The 15,525-nt window shown below is 41.3% G+C and overlaps 1 protein-coding gene across 1 annotated transcript in view; it reads right to left on the bottom strand.

The window, feature by feature from the left end:
• Positions 1 to 202: 202 nt before the first annotated feature.
• Positions 203 to 15,525, bottom strand: part of hgfb (hepatocyte growth factor b) — a 45,106-nt gene continuing 29,783 nt past the window's right edge. Inside the window, exons 15-18 of the mRNA XM_068004941.1 lie at positions 13,817 to 13,960; positions 11,631 to 11,737; positions 8,950 to 9,095; positions 203 to 5,487 (exon numbers count right to left, since the gene is read on the bottom strand). Of these exons, the coding sequence (XP_067861042.1) occupies positions 5,302 to 5,487; positions 8,950 to 9,095; positions 11,631 to 11,737; positions 13,817 to 13,960 (583 nt within the window). The 3' untranslated portion in view covers positions 203 to 5,301. The remainder of the gene's footprint in view (positions 5,488 to 8,949; positions 9,096 to 11,630; positions 11,738 to 13,816; positions 13,961 to 15,525) is intronic.

Here is a 15,525-nt window from a genome sequence, read left to right as displayed (position 1 = left end):
AGTTGATAGTAAGAAGCCAAAGTTATGCTTGATGCTTATGCTAATATTTCAAATGAGCTAAGCTCGTGATCAGCTCAGTGTACTGTACCCCAGTGTAGCACTGGCTGCCATTATTTCCAGTACAGATTTTTGCTGGACTTACAAAATTGTAAAGCGTAGCAAACCAAGATTCACAATAAAAAAAGGAAATAGCCTTAAAATATCAAGCTAATACTTTTATTTTATATATTGTTAATTATAAAAAAGTACACAAAAATATTTTTCAACAATCAGTACAGCTTTCAGGTCGAAATAGCACATGTGAATTGATGTAGAATAAACTCTTCCCTTGGATAAATGGTTGAAAGTCTCTCCTGCTCAACAGAAGATAACAAATTGTATTGAAACACTTGCAGAATATGCAACCCAAACATGATCTAACAAGTCAATAGTTGTATCCAGGATTGTGCAACACAAATTGTCTTCACCAGTTTCAAAACTCTCTCAAAAAACAGCATCACTGCATTGGGAGTTGCTTGTAAACATTAGTGTAAAGTACACAGCAAGCAACTTTATTTCCATAGTAACCCTAATCTGTAAAAGCACTATGGTTCAAAAGAGGGGAACTAAGCCTTATTTTTATTGAAATTTATAATTTTTACACAAACTGAATTCTCAGTCCAGTGATCTGAGCCATATCCTGTTGTAGAGGTTCAGTTTTTATATTGCAACCCCGTCATTCAGTAACATCACAATCTTTAGAACATTCCACGAGATTGACACTTTTCGGGTGTATTTATATTACAAGTTTAGTACTTTCTATTTCACATCAACATCAAACTTGTGCAACGTAAATCTGAAGCTAAAGCCCACCTAACTCTGGAGTGAAGTGGAGAGAGATTCCCTCTTCCAGGGATTTAGTCTGCATTTACACTATTGCGCTGACTTTGAGTGGGTGCTCTCAGCAGGGTACTCCCCTCATCATGAGGATATTTTCAGAAATCGCAGATAAGGTCCCCAAGACTTTGTCATAAAGTTGGCCCTTCAAACTGCTGCAAAGTGAAATCGCTTCATGCCAAATGCTCCACTTGTACTATAATTACATCCTTAGATCCCCCAGCAGCACTGCTGACCCCTGTCTGTATGTTTGTTTGTTTCTTCCTGGGGAGCTGGGAAGTGAGGATGGGAGAAAGACAAACAACAGTCCTTCATAATTACTTATTTCAACTTACAAATTCCTTTGAAGTATTTTCCGAAAAAGAAACCAGTTCTTTGTAAAATACTAAAGTTAGATAGTACAGTATGAAGAGAAAGATAATTGAAAACATTTTCTTCAAGTGATAAAGTAAAGTTGAAAACTTTATAAAGACATGTTTATCTGGGTATTGTTTGCAATGTACAGGGTCATCTCAAACTATTGCTATCATCACAGTAAGCACCAGAACTAACTTGGTGATTGTACATTTATACATTTGATAGCTAGTACGGTTGGTTTGTTTTGAGATGCACAACCACATACAGCAATTGTGCTTTAAATAATGCAATTCTAGATGCTAGAAGCACCATCAAGTAATTTCAAAATATAAACGGCTTTCAGTCTTTCAGATTGTCAAACAGATCGACAAAGAAATAATGAAAACCATAAAACCCATTGATATATTTATATATACACAAAATCTAGCCCAACATGCACTGCATTTGTGAAAGATCACAAAAGCATTGAGGCAAATGATGACACAATTTGCACCAGCTTTAGTACCAATACTGTAACAGTACCCAGATGCTGTTTCAAAATTATACTGCTGTTCAGCATGAAAAAAAACTGGGTGGAAATCATTTATATCTTTCAACCATTGGAGCCTGTGGATAAAATGGACAAGTAACACCAGGTTATCCCTCAATGTTTCCCCATTCTAATCATTACATAATGTGTAAAACCACCATCTGTAATCACTAGAAGACATGAACATAAATAAAGCAACAATAATGAATGAACTTAAGGTAAACAAACAAAAAATCAAGAAGGTTACTTAGTAACATGTTTGATGAAAACTCTTAACATTTACCCAGTGGACACGCCAATTTATCAGTTTTGTTCTCCCTTCTCCCCCAACCCTATTTTCTCCTCTCCTGGTAGCACCAACTAATGCTGAGAAATTTGTTTCATGGGTACTGGCAGCCTTCCTCTGCCGCACTTCAGTGACCACAAGTAGCCATTTTTAGTATGGAGCTGTAAGAAATACGATTTCTAGACCAAGTCATAGTCATGTATCCCATCATGCAAAGCAAGGCTATGGGCCGACCTTGCGTCTGTGAGAATACAAAGGGAATCAGCATCCCACAGGAAATGATATGCCTGACATCAGGAATATTGCAAAGACAATAAAACTGTGAACAGACACATTGAAGACCACATTGTCAGAAACAGATAACAAAATGTCCCAAGGCATAATCAGAGTCAGGATCTGAACACAGACTAATCCTGTTATGTTAATTGCAGGAGCTTTGTTCAGTTAAAAGGTAACCTTCGTGATTAGCATATACAGGATGAGACATCTTAAATATCTGCATCCAAACAATCAAAATACACAGAAAGATAAGGGCTTGTCCCTTCCCCTTAAGATATGATGTGGAGATGCCCCTTAAGATAGATAGAATAGACACCAGTTAACACCATAGAATGGATATCAGAAAGGTATCCGAAACAATGGGCACCATGGTGAGGGGAGATATCTGGGACAGACAACATCATGAGACTAATGTCATTAAGCTACCAGAAGCAAATACGCTTCAGAAAGATATATAAACTGAGGCACTGTCCCACTAAAGTTAGAAGCAGTTTCTCAGGATGGCGGATGTCCACACACCCTAGATACCAGGCCTGATCAGCTTAAATCATCCTAGGGACAGGTTGTACCATCCTTGTTTATTTGATATAACTGTATTAGAATGTTGTGATATAAATACTTGCTGTTTGGTATAACCGCATTAGAACGTTGTTCTTGTGTCTATAATAAAGCTTGCACGTTCGGTCACACTCGGGCCCGAAACATTGTGGAAGTTATTATTAAGGATTAACAACCCTTGGTAACATTAATAATAGCATATTTCCAACAGGAGTCCAGACACGCAAGTGTTGGCAGATTATTTTCACCGTGGAGGGCATCAGTTGAGCCCAGTCCTGTTCTCATGGGACATCCATGTGTATTTGCCAAATAGGAGTGACTGGATAACAACAATATTAGGAAACCTGGCAGACCCTTCCTAGCCCAGTGGCACTTGGGCCAATTATAACACATCACTTGCTGCTCTGGCTCAGGTCAACTAAGTTAGCACAGACCAAGGATTTAATCTGGGGCTTTCTGGTTTGCATGACTTAGTGCTGCACCAGCTGCTGCTTTTACCCAAAGGCACCCAAATTTAGGCAGACGATCCAAAAGCTTCATCTTATTGCTGGCATTTATGCCAGATTTCTGTATCTTTTTTCTTGTATGACTATACTCAGAACATTTCTGCTCCTCTCAACAATCTCGGCACACAAACAAAATTACAGAAAAGCAAACATAATTCTACATTTTGTCACAGTCTGATTAACTTTTGCAATCTGAAAACAAAGGCATTTACCCAGGTCATCGTAGTTTTGTGGAGGAAAAAAAATCAGTCCTACAGGAGTACTTTGTACTCCGAGATTTTTTTAATATTCTCTGTTCAGATAAAAAGGAATTATTGAATAAAAATGGAATGCTAAATAGTTATTTGGATTAGTTCTATCCTCTCAGACCAGCTCAGTAAAGGATAAGAAATGGAAAATTAGAAACATACTGACACTATGAAAAGGAACTGTCCAGTGAGAAAAGGAACAGAACTTCCAGAATGCACAACTGTATAAAAAGGGTGTACCATGACACACATTATAAAACAACTTAACTGGTTATTCAGGGAACAGCTTCAAATTCCTTGTTACACCAAGTAAACAGTTCTTGAATGTTAACCATGATTGGTGGAAGAGCAGTCACTTGAGGATAAACAGTATTCAGCATTTCTGTAATTGCCATCACAGTCAGAGGTCGGAGGTCAGCAGGCGACAGGACAGAATGGATTCGCTAATGTCCAAAAATACAGAAGCAAAACAAAGTAAAAGGCTGAACGGATATTTTACTGCAATGTCGTCACAAAAGTTGTAGCTCTGATGCTGCAGAAGCATCCATACTCCGGCTTTGGAAGTTGGGACATTTAGAATCTGCTTTTCTGTTTTGTTTCTCATTCCCTAAGTTTAAAAAAGTCCAAGTCTGACCAGCAGTTGAGTGAAGAAGCAAGGTTGTGTACAGGCAACACCACAAGAGGAGCAGGACACAAGTTTGTAAAAGTGATTCTCTGCAGGCAGTTTGTAAGAGGTGTTCCAGCAAGCAGAGGTTCGACACTTTCATTCTGGCATGGGGGCAGTCTAACTCACTCAAGGAATAGGTAGAGGCTTAGGTGCAGGTCACCTGATTGTCTTATTAACAGGAGGATGGTGAATAGAAATTTCTGTCTGTGAAAAAGATATGAATGAACTTCAAAATCGCTTTAGTCTTTGGGGTGAATATTACCCTTCACAGGAAACATTTAAATAAAAGTGTAACACTTGAATTTTACCAAGAGCTTCAAAGTCTTAAAATTGTGATTGAATTCCAATTCAGCAGACATAAAGCATTTTGAAAATTTTTCTTACAGAAATTGGAATAAAGTGTAAACAGCACTTCCTTGGAGAATTTACATTAAATTATGGATAAGTGACAGTTGGCGGGACAGTGCTCTTAAATGAGCCGGTGTTAAGACATGTCAAGTTTCAATGACATATTATTGTAATTTCTAGTTCTTTGTTGGCCTTGATTCAATGTCAAAAGATTTGGATCAACACTCTTGACCTGAGCAAGAGAATTTTCAAGAAACTAATCTGGAATGAAATCACGTAAGTTTTATGGCGTGTGCTGAAATTTCTGTCTTCAGGACAGGACAGGCAGCTTTTCCAATGTATAGAAACTCAGACATAAAAGATTTTCAAGTGTAAATTATACATTTACATGAAATATTTAAAAGGCTACATTGCTGTCGTTGTACTTTTTCAAGTAACTTCAGGAACCCTTCCTAAAGAAAAAACACACATACACAGATATACAGATATACAGATATAGTCTAGTGAAAACAATGAACAAAAGGTCAGAGAGATCATTTGTAGAGGAAAATACCAACAGACGTGATAAGTATCTGCAGTGACATTTGGTCTTCAATTGATAAATTATGTATTTGATAATTAGGGATTTCTGTGGACACACATTATATTCATCTCCTTGAGGGGTTATTTCTTCCATATGTCTTAAAAACTTTGCTTATCCATGTGACATAGTATGACACCCTCACAAAAATTCCAGGACGCTTTGGTTTAGCACAACCTCGGCCAGGAATTATGACACCTTGTAGTAAATTCTGGTCACCATCTTTACAGACCAGAGGACCACCATAATCTCTCTGCAAAGCAAAAATCACAAACAAAATATAAGTAATTACAAAAAAATATATGGTTAGCATCCGTTTATTGCATTTATTTTCTGTCATCTCTCTAAAATATATGGCCTTATTTATGAAATAAAAACAATTTCTTTTGGAATAGCTAAAGCTCCATGTGCACAGTATAAGATTAATAAAGTAATTTAAAGATCACAATTAATGCAACCAAAAAAAATCCAAGAACTGAATGCTATTTGATGAAATAACATTCAGAGCCAAAGGAAAAAAAACACATTAGAATGTTTACCTTTGGGCTTTATGATAAAGAATCACAGATGCAATAAAAAGTTATTGGGATTTTACAGTGAAGGTTAATTAAAGGTGCAACAAAAGCAAGCAAGCTCCAAAGCTCCACTGCAATAAATACTCCAATTACTCCATAGGAAAGTCGTCATTTAAGGGGGTGTATCACCATTATTCCACCAGTATTAAAAAAGTGAAGATGTTAACATCCTTTTGCTTTTATCAATTTTATTGACTTTAAACAGTCAGCTTGAATGATATTAATGAATAATTAGTTTGGTTTAGGCCAACTGTGCCTGAGAGAGGGAAAGCAAAGTAATTAATTCGCAGTCACACCTCTGGTTGCCAGTGCTGCAGCGTCATCTTTTGCTCAGCACTGATGGGAAAAGTAAAGTATGAAGAGCTGGTTTTAGCACAAATTGACAATTTGGCTCCAATAGAAAGATTGCAAGATCACCTCCTTCAGGCATCGCAAACACTGAATTCTGGCAGCAAAGGGCAGCCAGCTTTTCAAAAAACACTTACGTTGAAGCATTGCAATTTAATTTCTAATTACTGAAAAGAGCTATTCATCATCACTGAAAAGAATCAATTATTTCATCAGCTCTTTTCTGGCAGTCAGAGGCTGGGGAACAGTACACCATGCAGTTCTGACATCAGACTTGCACAGCCATTATGAGCTGATCAGAGAGAGCCAGCATGGATTTGTAAAGGGTTAGTCATGTGTAACTAACCTAGTTGAATTTTTTGAGGAGGTAACAAATGTGATAGATCAGTAAGTGTCTATGGATGTTATTTATATGGACTTCAAGAATTCAACCAGGTTCCACACAAGAGACTGTAAACAAAAATGAGAGTGCGTGGAATTGGAGGCAACCTACTGGGTTGGATAGGAAATTGCTTAGAAGCAGGAGTCAGAGTAGGGATAATGGGTATGTACACAAATTGGCAGGATGTGACTAGTGGTGTCCCCCAGGGATCTGTACTGGGGCCTCAGCTTTTCATTATATTTATAAATGACTTGGATGAAGGAATAAGGAGCCATATATCTAAGTTTGCTGACGACACTAAGTTAGGTGGCACAGTAAACAGTGTAGACATGAGCAGAAAGTTGTAAAGGGACATTGATAGATTAAGTGAATGGGCAAAACTGTGACCAATGGAGTTCAATGTGGGGAAGTGTGAGGTCATCCACTTTGGACCCAAGAAAGATAGATCAGAGTATTTTCTAAATGGCGTGAAGCTAGGAACTGTGGATGAGCAGAGAGATTTAGGGGTCCAAGTATAGAAATCACTAAAAGTTAGTGGACAGGTACAAAAAGTAATTAAAAAGGCTAATGGAATGTTGGCCCATATCTCAAGAGTTCTGGAATACAAAAGGGGTGGAAGTTATGTAACAGTTATATAAAGCTCTGGTTAGACCCCATTTAGAGTATTGTATTCAGTTCTGGGCACTACACCTCAGGAAGGATATATTAGCCTTGCGGTGCAGTGCAGATTCACCAGAATGATACTGGGGCTAAAAGGGTTAAATAAATGAGGACAGATTGCATAGACTTGGCTTGTATTCCCTTGAATATAGAAGATTAAGGGGTGATCTAATTGAAGTGTTTAAGATGATAAAAGGAGTTGATAGGGTAGGTAGAGAGAAATTATTTCCTTTGGTGGGGGAGTCCAGAACAAAGGGACATAACCTTAAAATTAGAGCTCGGCCATTCTGGGGTGATGGCAGAAAGCATTTCTTCACAAATAAGGGTAGTGGAAATCTAGAACTCTCTCCCCAAAAAAGTTGTTGAGGCTAGGTCAGTTGAAAACGTCAAAATGGAGATTAATAAATTTTTGTTAGGCAAGGTTATTAAGGGTTATGGAACCTAGGCGGGTAGATGGAGTTAAGATACAGATCAGCCATGATCAAATTGAATGCTGAACAAGCTCGAGGGGCTGAATGGCCTGCTCCTGTTCCTATGTTCAAAGCATTCGCATACGTTTTGATTCTCAGATTCATGATTTTGATGACGTTCTGTTAATACGTTCTTACTCCATCAGTACAGAAGATTGCTACTTTCAATTCAGAACTTTAATCTCAACAGTGCTTCTTTCTTTTCCCCCACCGTCACCCCCTAATTTGCAACAGACACCAACAGAAAACATATCCTCTGCTCCAAATCTAAATATATGATAATAAATTGCACTTTTGGGGTAGTTATTTCAGTTGAGGGGGAAATGATGATATCTGTTCTGGTAAAAACTGATCTTCTTTCTTTCATTTGCAGAATGCCTCAAGTTCAGATGGTCTAACAATTAAGGGTTTACTGTATATCATGTTCTCGGTGTAAGGTGCACACAGACTCAGAGTAGCAAGGAATGATATTAAAATTACTATGTTCTATTAGGGTGTTTGTAAAGTCTCTCGGTATAGACATGGTTTCTTTCATTGAGTTCCTAAATGGACCCTAAAACCTCAATATTAATTCCAAGATATCTTAATTCATACACTTATTAAGAATATGAATTATACATTTAATTAGATTCACACAAATTATTATAGATTGATATATAGGATCTGGAGCTGGACTTTCAAACACAGATCTAAGACCTGACATTCAGCTTGCTGCTGTTCAACAATCTTTCATCTCTTGATCAACACAAATGCACAAGCAACTCCCGCAAATAAGTAAAGCTCATGGTGCTCTGCACAAATTCATTAAACTACGAAAAAAATTGCAAATCAAGAGTAATATCTCATCCTAATGTAAGCAAAAAGAAAAAAAGTCAACAGAAGTATAAAGCACACTTCCCCAATTTAAACTTGTACTGACCTTCACCACTAACATTACTGAGTGGAGGAAAACATGCCCCACATTTCCTAAAACACTAATTGTACCAACAGCATATGTGATAATGGACTATACGCTGCTTATTACTCTCGCCAGGCTAGCTCCACAATGCAACAAACAGCACGTTATTTATTCCCAGCAAGTATTTGTTTTAGGATTTCGGCTTTGCCAATTAAATGTATCAGGATCGGCTTTTTCCTGCAAATGCACTAGGTTTACATTTGACAGGTTAACCAAAGCTGTAGCTCTCTCGTGCTTTTTATATACTGTGTCGGATTTGACAGTTTGATAAAAAGTACACACTTCCCTTTAAAGTTCTTTGTCCTTTAAATGTTTCTCTTACCTCACATGTACCAACAGTCCCCTTTTCATCTCCAGCACAGATTTCAGATTCATTAATTTGGATTTTTCCTTGATGGTACTCATTGCATTTCTTATTCCCAACAATAGGGATCTGGGCTACTTTTAGCTCGCCTTCATAGCCAGTACCTAAAAGAGAAAAGAGAAAAAGAAACAAAGTTTAAAATACCTGTCCACATGCTAGATATGTACTGCTCTATTTACACACAAAAGTATTGGAATATAATTAACAGGACATCCTAGGAAATGCTGGCAATTAAAATATTAATTTTAGCAACCAGCCCGAGGGAGGGAAGAGATGGAAAATGGAATGGAAAAAGAGGAATTTCCTCCAACAGTCAGCCAATAGTTCCTTGGTTATTGAGCAGAGCTCCACAGTGAAGGCATGAAACAGAACAACAAACTGGGAACTACGATATTTCCTCCCCCCAGGCCTCATAGGAAGCCTTTTGCTACTCCTGCCTGCTCCCCCGGCCCTGATCTTCAGACTCCCCCTGACTCCGATCACCAGACTCCCCCTGACTCCGATCTCCAGACTCCCCTCGATCAGCTCCGATCTCCAGACTCCCCCACCCCCCGATCCCTCCCCCCATCCCCAGACTCCTCCCCCCAATCCCCAGACTCCCCCCCCATCCCCAGGTCCCCGATCTCCAGATTCCTTCCACACCAGCCTCGATCTTCAGACATCCCGCCGGCTCCGATCTCCAGATTCCGTCCCTCCCGCCGGCTCCGATCTCCAGATTCCGTCCCTCCCGCCGGCTCCGATCTCCAGATTCCGTCCCTCCCGCCGGCTCCGATCTCCAGATTCCGTCCCTCCCGCCGGCTCCGATCTCCAGATTCCGTCCCTCCCGCCGGCTCCGATCTCCAGATTCCGTTCCTCCCGCCGGCTCCGATCTCCAGATTCCGTTCCTCCCGCCGGCTCCGATCTCCAGACTCCCCCCCCCCCCCCCCCCCTCCCCAATCTCCAGACTTCCCCCCCAGGTCCCAATCTCCAGACGTCCCCCCCCGGGTCCCAATCTCCAGACTTTCCCCCCACCCCGGGTCCCGATCTCCAGACTCCCCCACCCCGGGTCCCGATCTCCAGACCTCCCCCCCGGGTCCCGATCTCCAGGCGGCTCACCACCACCTTCTCAAGGGCAATTAGGGATGGGCAATAAATGCCAGCCTCGCCAGGGACGCCCACATCCCATGAACGAATAAATTTAAAAAAAGACCTCCCCCAGGGTCCCGATCTCCAGACTGCATTCTCGTCCTACCGCCCCTGCACTCCCGATAGTGGCCTGGAGCTGATGCTCCCTTCCGAATGCCGGGGACTATCCCCACAGGTCCCCGTCTGCGTCCACCTGCTGCTAGTTTTCCCTCTAGTCAGTCTGCCAATTTGACCGTCTGCCAGGTGGGAGGTGGCCCAACACTATTCTAATGAGGCCCTGCCATTACGATCGACAGGGCCTCCACGTCTCCAGCCTTACCAGATTCTTCGCCCGATGACCTCCCTGGCTCCCCATTAATATCGGGCCTATGTATTTTGTCCATAATGGGAACATCAAGGGTGGGGGGGAGAAAAAAGAGAAGTGGTAGTCGGAAAGGCAGGCCATATTGGCATACTCTGACAGCACCTATTAGTTCAACAGCAGGATTGACAAGAGATTAGGAGTAGGTCAATTCCCTGCTTTCTGGGCTGGAAAAAAAGCAATAAACTGTTGGTCAAAGTTTCCACTAAAAAGCCGAAGCTATCTGTAGGAGCAGGGCATGTGTGAAAATTGGTTTTATTTTGTACATAGATAGTGCAAACCACTGAAGTCAATCATTTCATTCAGAATTTTGATCAGTTAGGGGCAGGTGAAGCTTCCCGGCTGCATTCCTGTACCACCCTCAGATTACTCGAAAGTGCACCATTGAGGAGGTAGAGCTAAGAATGTTCTTAGTGCTTTGTGTGTTATTAGTACTGATGTGGAATTAACACTGTGCAGAGTATAGCACTGGCAGTGCTCTCATCCTGCCTCTACTCCAGGGATGAACAGAGACACATTGACGTCGATTTTGCCTTCACTGGCTGGGTGGTAATGTGGCAGAGCAGCTCTCAGGCCCTTTACAGAACCTGCCTGATTTTCATTCCATTATGTGTCATCTGCCTTCCCAGAATACTGCTCAGGCAGTGAAGACGAAAATCTACCCCAGTATCTTTCAACCTTGATATCTCAGACTTTACGTGAGAAATAGAACGACTTTGCTAGTTCATGCCCATCTTCTCATTGCTGAATTTCCACAATAATATAATTAGAGCATTGCGAGACAGATTAGAAATATTTAGATTTAGTAACATGACATGAGTTATGGTTTCAGTGCTACTGATTTAAAAATGAGTTAATGACATGCTGTCAGGAAGAGTGAAATATAAGTTCATTCAAGCTGGAATGTAATAGGAAAGGACAGGGACAGAATACAGCAAAAAAAAACAGGTACAAACTGAAGAGAACGTGCTGGATTCCCATATGACAGGGCAAGCAAATTTACCCTCAGTATATTTTATGAATAAAAACCAAAGATCCCGTTTTGGGGTGGGTGATGAATTTAAATGATCTAACACAGGCCACATCATCAAGTCTGGAAAATAGCTACCGAAGTATCCTCCACCTCCCAAATGTTAAAACCTTGATTATTTACCTTTGGTTTCTCCCCATCCAGAAATATTACAGTAGATGCCTTCTTGTATTACACATCCAGACCGTGGCAGTTTGATCCAGTGGACATAATCAGTTGATTTTACTGGTCTGGAAAAACAACAGATTAAAGGTTAAAACTGGCAGGAAATGCTGTGCATGTTTCAATTGTGAAAGTTTCAAATATCCATGTTTTGTGCATATTTCCAATTCTACATTTGGATTGATCAAATTCATTTTTTTTTTAATATCCATCTTTCTTATTTTCTGCCAGATGTTTATTCCCCCCCCCTCCCAGTAGTCGATTCAGCAGGTTTAAGCACCGACCTTTTACCCCTGCGACCCGTCTTTCAATCAGCCAAGGCGGAGGGGAGGACCGTTTTCTGACATTGGCGAGGGCAGTTTTCGAACAGCTTTCTTGTGGGCGCAGTGCCACACAAGTAAACTGCCTTTAATCTGCCAACAAATGGTATTGAATCAGTGCTCTCCCTTAGAGGGAGGACAATACGGCATTTAATCCCAAAAAAATTCAAGACTGAGAGCTCGTGCAGGGGTTCAGTGAAATTTGGGAGGTCCGAATCAGTTTGTTGTTTGATTTACCTTATTGAACACAACTTCAAGAAATGACAGACCCGTATGGGGGGCAATTTTTGTTTCGGGAATATATCGAGCGGACGGTGGGTGAGGGTCTGCTCCGCCCACCTGTGTAACTGGCGTGAGACCCGTTCAATTTTAATCTTCTGGCATTGTTATCATTGAATCAGCGAGCTATCAGCGCCAATTGGGCTCCTTATATGGAGGACGGGAGATTCAGTGGGATGGCCCATCTTGATGGGCCAGCAGCCGCACCTTAAGGGTGAGGGATGGAAGTGTTGAGAGTGAAAGGGAGCAGTTAATTATAGTGGCAGGGAAAATTTTTGCAGTGCCTACAGAAGCAAGGAGACTAAATATTGGAAGTATTTAAGGACCAAAACACACATGCGACTGCTGTAAAAATGTTAACCAGACCTGCTTCCAGCTTTCCCTTACTGCAGCTAAGGATCCCTTTAAATGTAGCTGGATGCAGCGACCCCCTGACTTGTACCACTATGGTTTGTGGGCAGGTTGAGGAACTGACGGTAGGAACATGGGTAGAGACAAAAATGGCATTGGGTCTTAATTGCGTCATTTGCGACCCTGATTTGTATATACTAATGAGGCCTATGCCTGTTTCAAGGTCCATCTGAAAATTGGAACAGGTGGACAAGTTGGCGGGTCAATCCATCATCTAATTTTGGTCCCGCTACTGCCCCATTTCTAGGCATAAATAGGGTGGTAGTAAACCAAAAATCACTCTGTCAGCTTACAGTACAGAAGACATAGAAACACAGAAAATAGGAGCAGGAGTAGGCCATTCGGCCCTTCGAGCCTGCTCCACTATTCAATATGATCTTGGCTGATCCTCTATCTCAATACCATATTCTCTCTCTCTCCCCATACCCCTTGATGCCTTTTGTGTCTAGAAATCTATCTAGCTCCTTCTTAAATATATTCAACGACTTGGCCTAAACAGCCTTCTGTGGTAGAGAATTCCACAGGCTCACCACCCTCTGAGTGAAGAAATTTCTCTACATCTCAGTCCGAAATGTCCTACCCCGTATCCTGAGACTGACCCCTCGTTCTGGACCCCCCAGCCAGGGGAAACATCCTCCCTGCATCCAGTCTGTTTAGCCCTGTCAGAATTTTATATGTTTCAATGAGATCCCCTCTCATTCTTGTAAACTCAAGTGAATACAGGCCGAGTCGACCCAATCTCTCCTCATATGACAGTCCTGCCATCCCAGGGATCTGGTTCAAATAGTTATCCAATTTTCCCTTAAAAGTTTCAGTGGTCTCTAGCTCAACCATTCCCTGTAGCAAATCATTCCAAACTCCAACAACTCTCTGTACAAAGAAATTTCTGGAAATAGCAATAATGAAAACTCAAATATTTGAACAGAAGCCAGGAGCAGAAGAATAAATGGGCAAAACATGTTGACACCTGGATTCGTCTGTAAAAACTGAGATAATATTATCCACACAGCACGCATGCAGACTTCAAACTATAAAAGTGGTACAAAATTGAATAATAGTAAAGGATTAAAATGGATTTTGGTCTCGATGCCAATTCCTGATTTTAACATTCTTCAGCAGAGTGGTTAAGTGCCAAACCTGGCCAATTTCAACATCACAAGATTGGATCCTTCTGGTCCACAGACAAGCTGAGATATCTCCATTACTTGCTTGTGGGCTTCCTCACTTTCATCATCTTTGAGAATTCCCATCACAGCTTCATATCCTCTCAAATCTGGCTTACTAAAACCAAAACCATATGTATCAGTTAGACGGAATCTTCTAACCTGTGTAAGGCACTGCTCTTCAGCCTAAAATTACAACAAACGGAAGTTAACCAATGGCTACAAGTCTATAAAATATAAACATACTGTAACAGTTTGGAAAGATGAGTGAATAGGAGAAAACTCTGAGGAAATCTGATTACTTTGCAAATTAGCTAATTTGCTTTTTAAAAGCAGTTTTAAATAAAGTCTCATGCAACCAGTTAGATGGTGACGTTCAATGCGCCATTTTTAATTTAAAAAACATCAATTTAATGAAAACCTGGGCTAGGTTGATTATCTGTACAGATGACATGAGTTCACTCCCAAAAGGTAGTTGTTATAAGTAATCTTTATTAGATATTCCCTTTTGACATGTAGTGAAATAAATCCTGACACACAGTTAATCAAATGAGCTGATGTAAAAGCACTGTTAACCAACACGATTCAATCATGGATTCGGTGAACTCCGACACCACCAACTGAAGTCAGCATCTCGAGATAAATGCCTAATAACCCTGCTATCATGGCTCACAAGATGTTTTTATTTTTTTATTATTCATTGATAGGATGTGGGCGTCGCTGGCGAGGCGAGCATTTATTGCCCATCCCTAATTGCCCTTCTTGAACCACTGCAGTCCGTGTGGTGAAGGTTCTCCCATAGTGCTGTTAGGTAGGGAATTCCAGGATTTTGAACCAGCGACGATGAAGGAACGGCGATGTATTTCCAAGTCAGGATGGTGTATAACTTGGAGGGGAACGTGCAGTTGGCGGTGTTCCCATGTGCCTGCTGCCCTTGTCCTTCTAGGTGGTAGAGGTCTCAGGTTTGGGAGGTGCTGTCGAAGAAACCTTGGCAAGTTGCTGCCATGCACCTTGTAGGTAGTACACACTGCAGCCACAGTGTGCCGGTGGTGAAGGGAGTGAATGTTTAAGGTGGTGGATGGGGTGCCAATCAAGCGGGCTGCTTTGTCCTGGATGGTGTTGAGCTTCTTGAACGTTGTTAGAGCTGCACTCACCCAGGCAAGTGGAGAGTATTCCATCACACTCCTGACTTGTGCCTTGTAGATAGTGGAAAGGCTTTGGGGAATCAGGAGTATGCGTTAATCGCCACAGAATAGCTAGCCTTTGACCTGATCTTGTAGCCACACTATTTATGTGGCTGGTCCAGTTTAGTTTCTGGTCAATGGTGAACCCCAGAATGTTGGTGGTGGGGGATTCGGCGATGGTAATCCCATTGAATGTCAAGGAGAGGTGGTTAGACCCTCTTGTTGGAGATGGTCATTGCCTGGCACGAACGTTACTTGCCACTTATCAGCTCAAGCCTGGATGTTGTCCAGGTCTTGCTGCATGTGGGCATGGACTGCTTCATTATCTGAGGGGTTGTGAATGGAACTGAACACTGTGCAATCATCAGCGAACATCCCTACTTCTTATCTTATGATGGAAGGTCATTGATGAAGCAGCTGAAGATGGTTGGGCCGAGGACAATGCCCTGAGGAACTCCTGCAGCGATGTCCTGGGGTTGAGATGATTGGCCTCCAACAA

The sequence above is a fragment of the Heptranchias perlo genome, chromosome 24 (assembly GCF_035084215.1).
Source record: "Heptranchias perlo isolate sHepPer1 chromosome 24, sHepPer1.hap1, whole genome shotgun sequence".
Lineage (NCBI taxonomy): Eukaryota > Metazoa > Chordata > Chondrichthyes > Hexanchiformes > Hexanchidae > Heptranchias > Heptranchias perlo.
The sequence above is the reverse complement of the archived record's forward strand: the minus strand, read 5'-3'. Positions and strand labels throughout refer to the sequence as shown.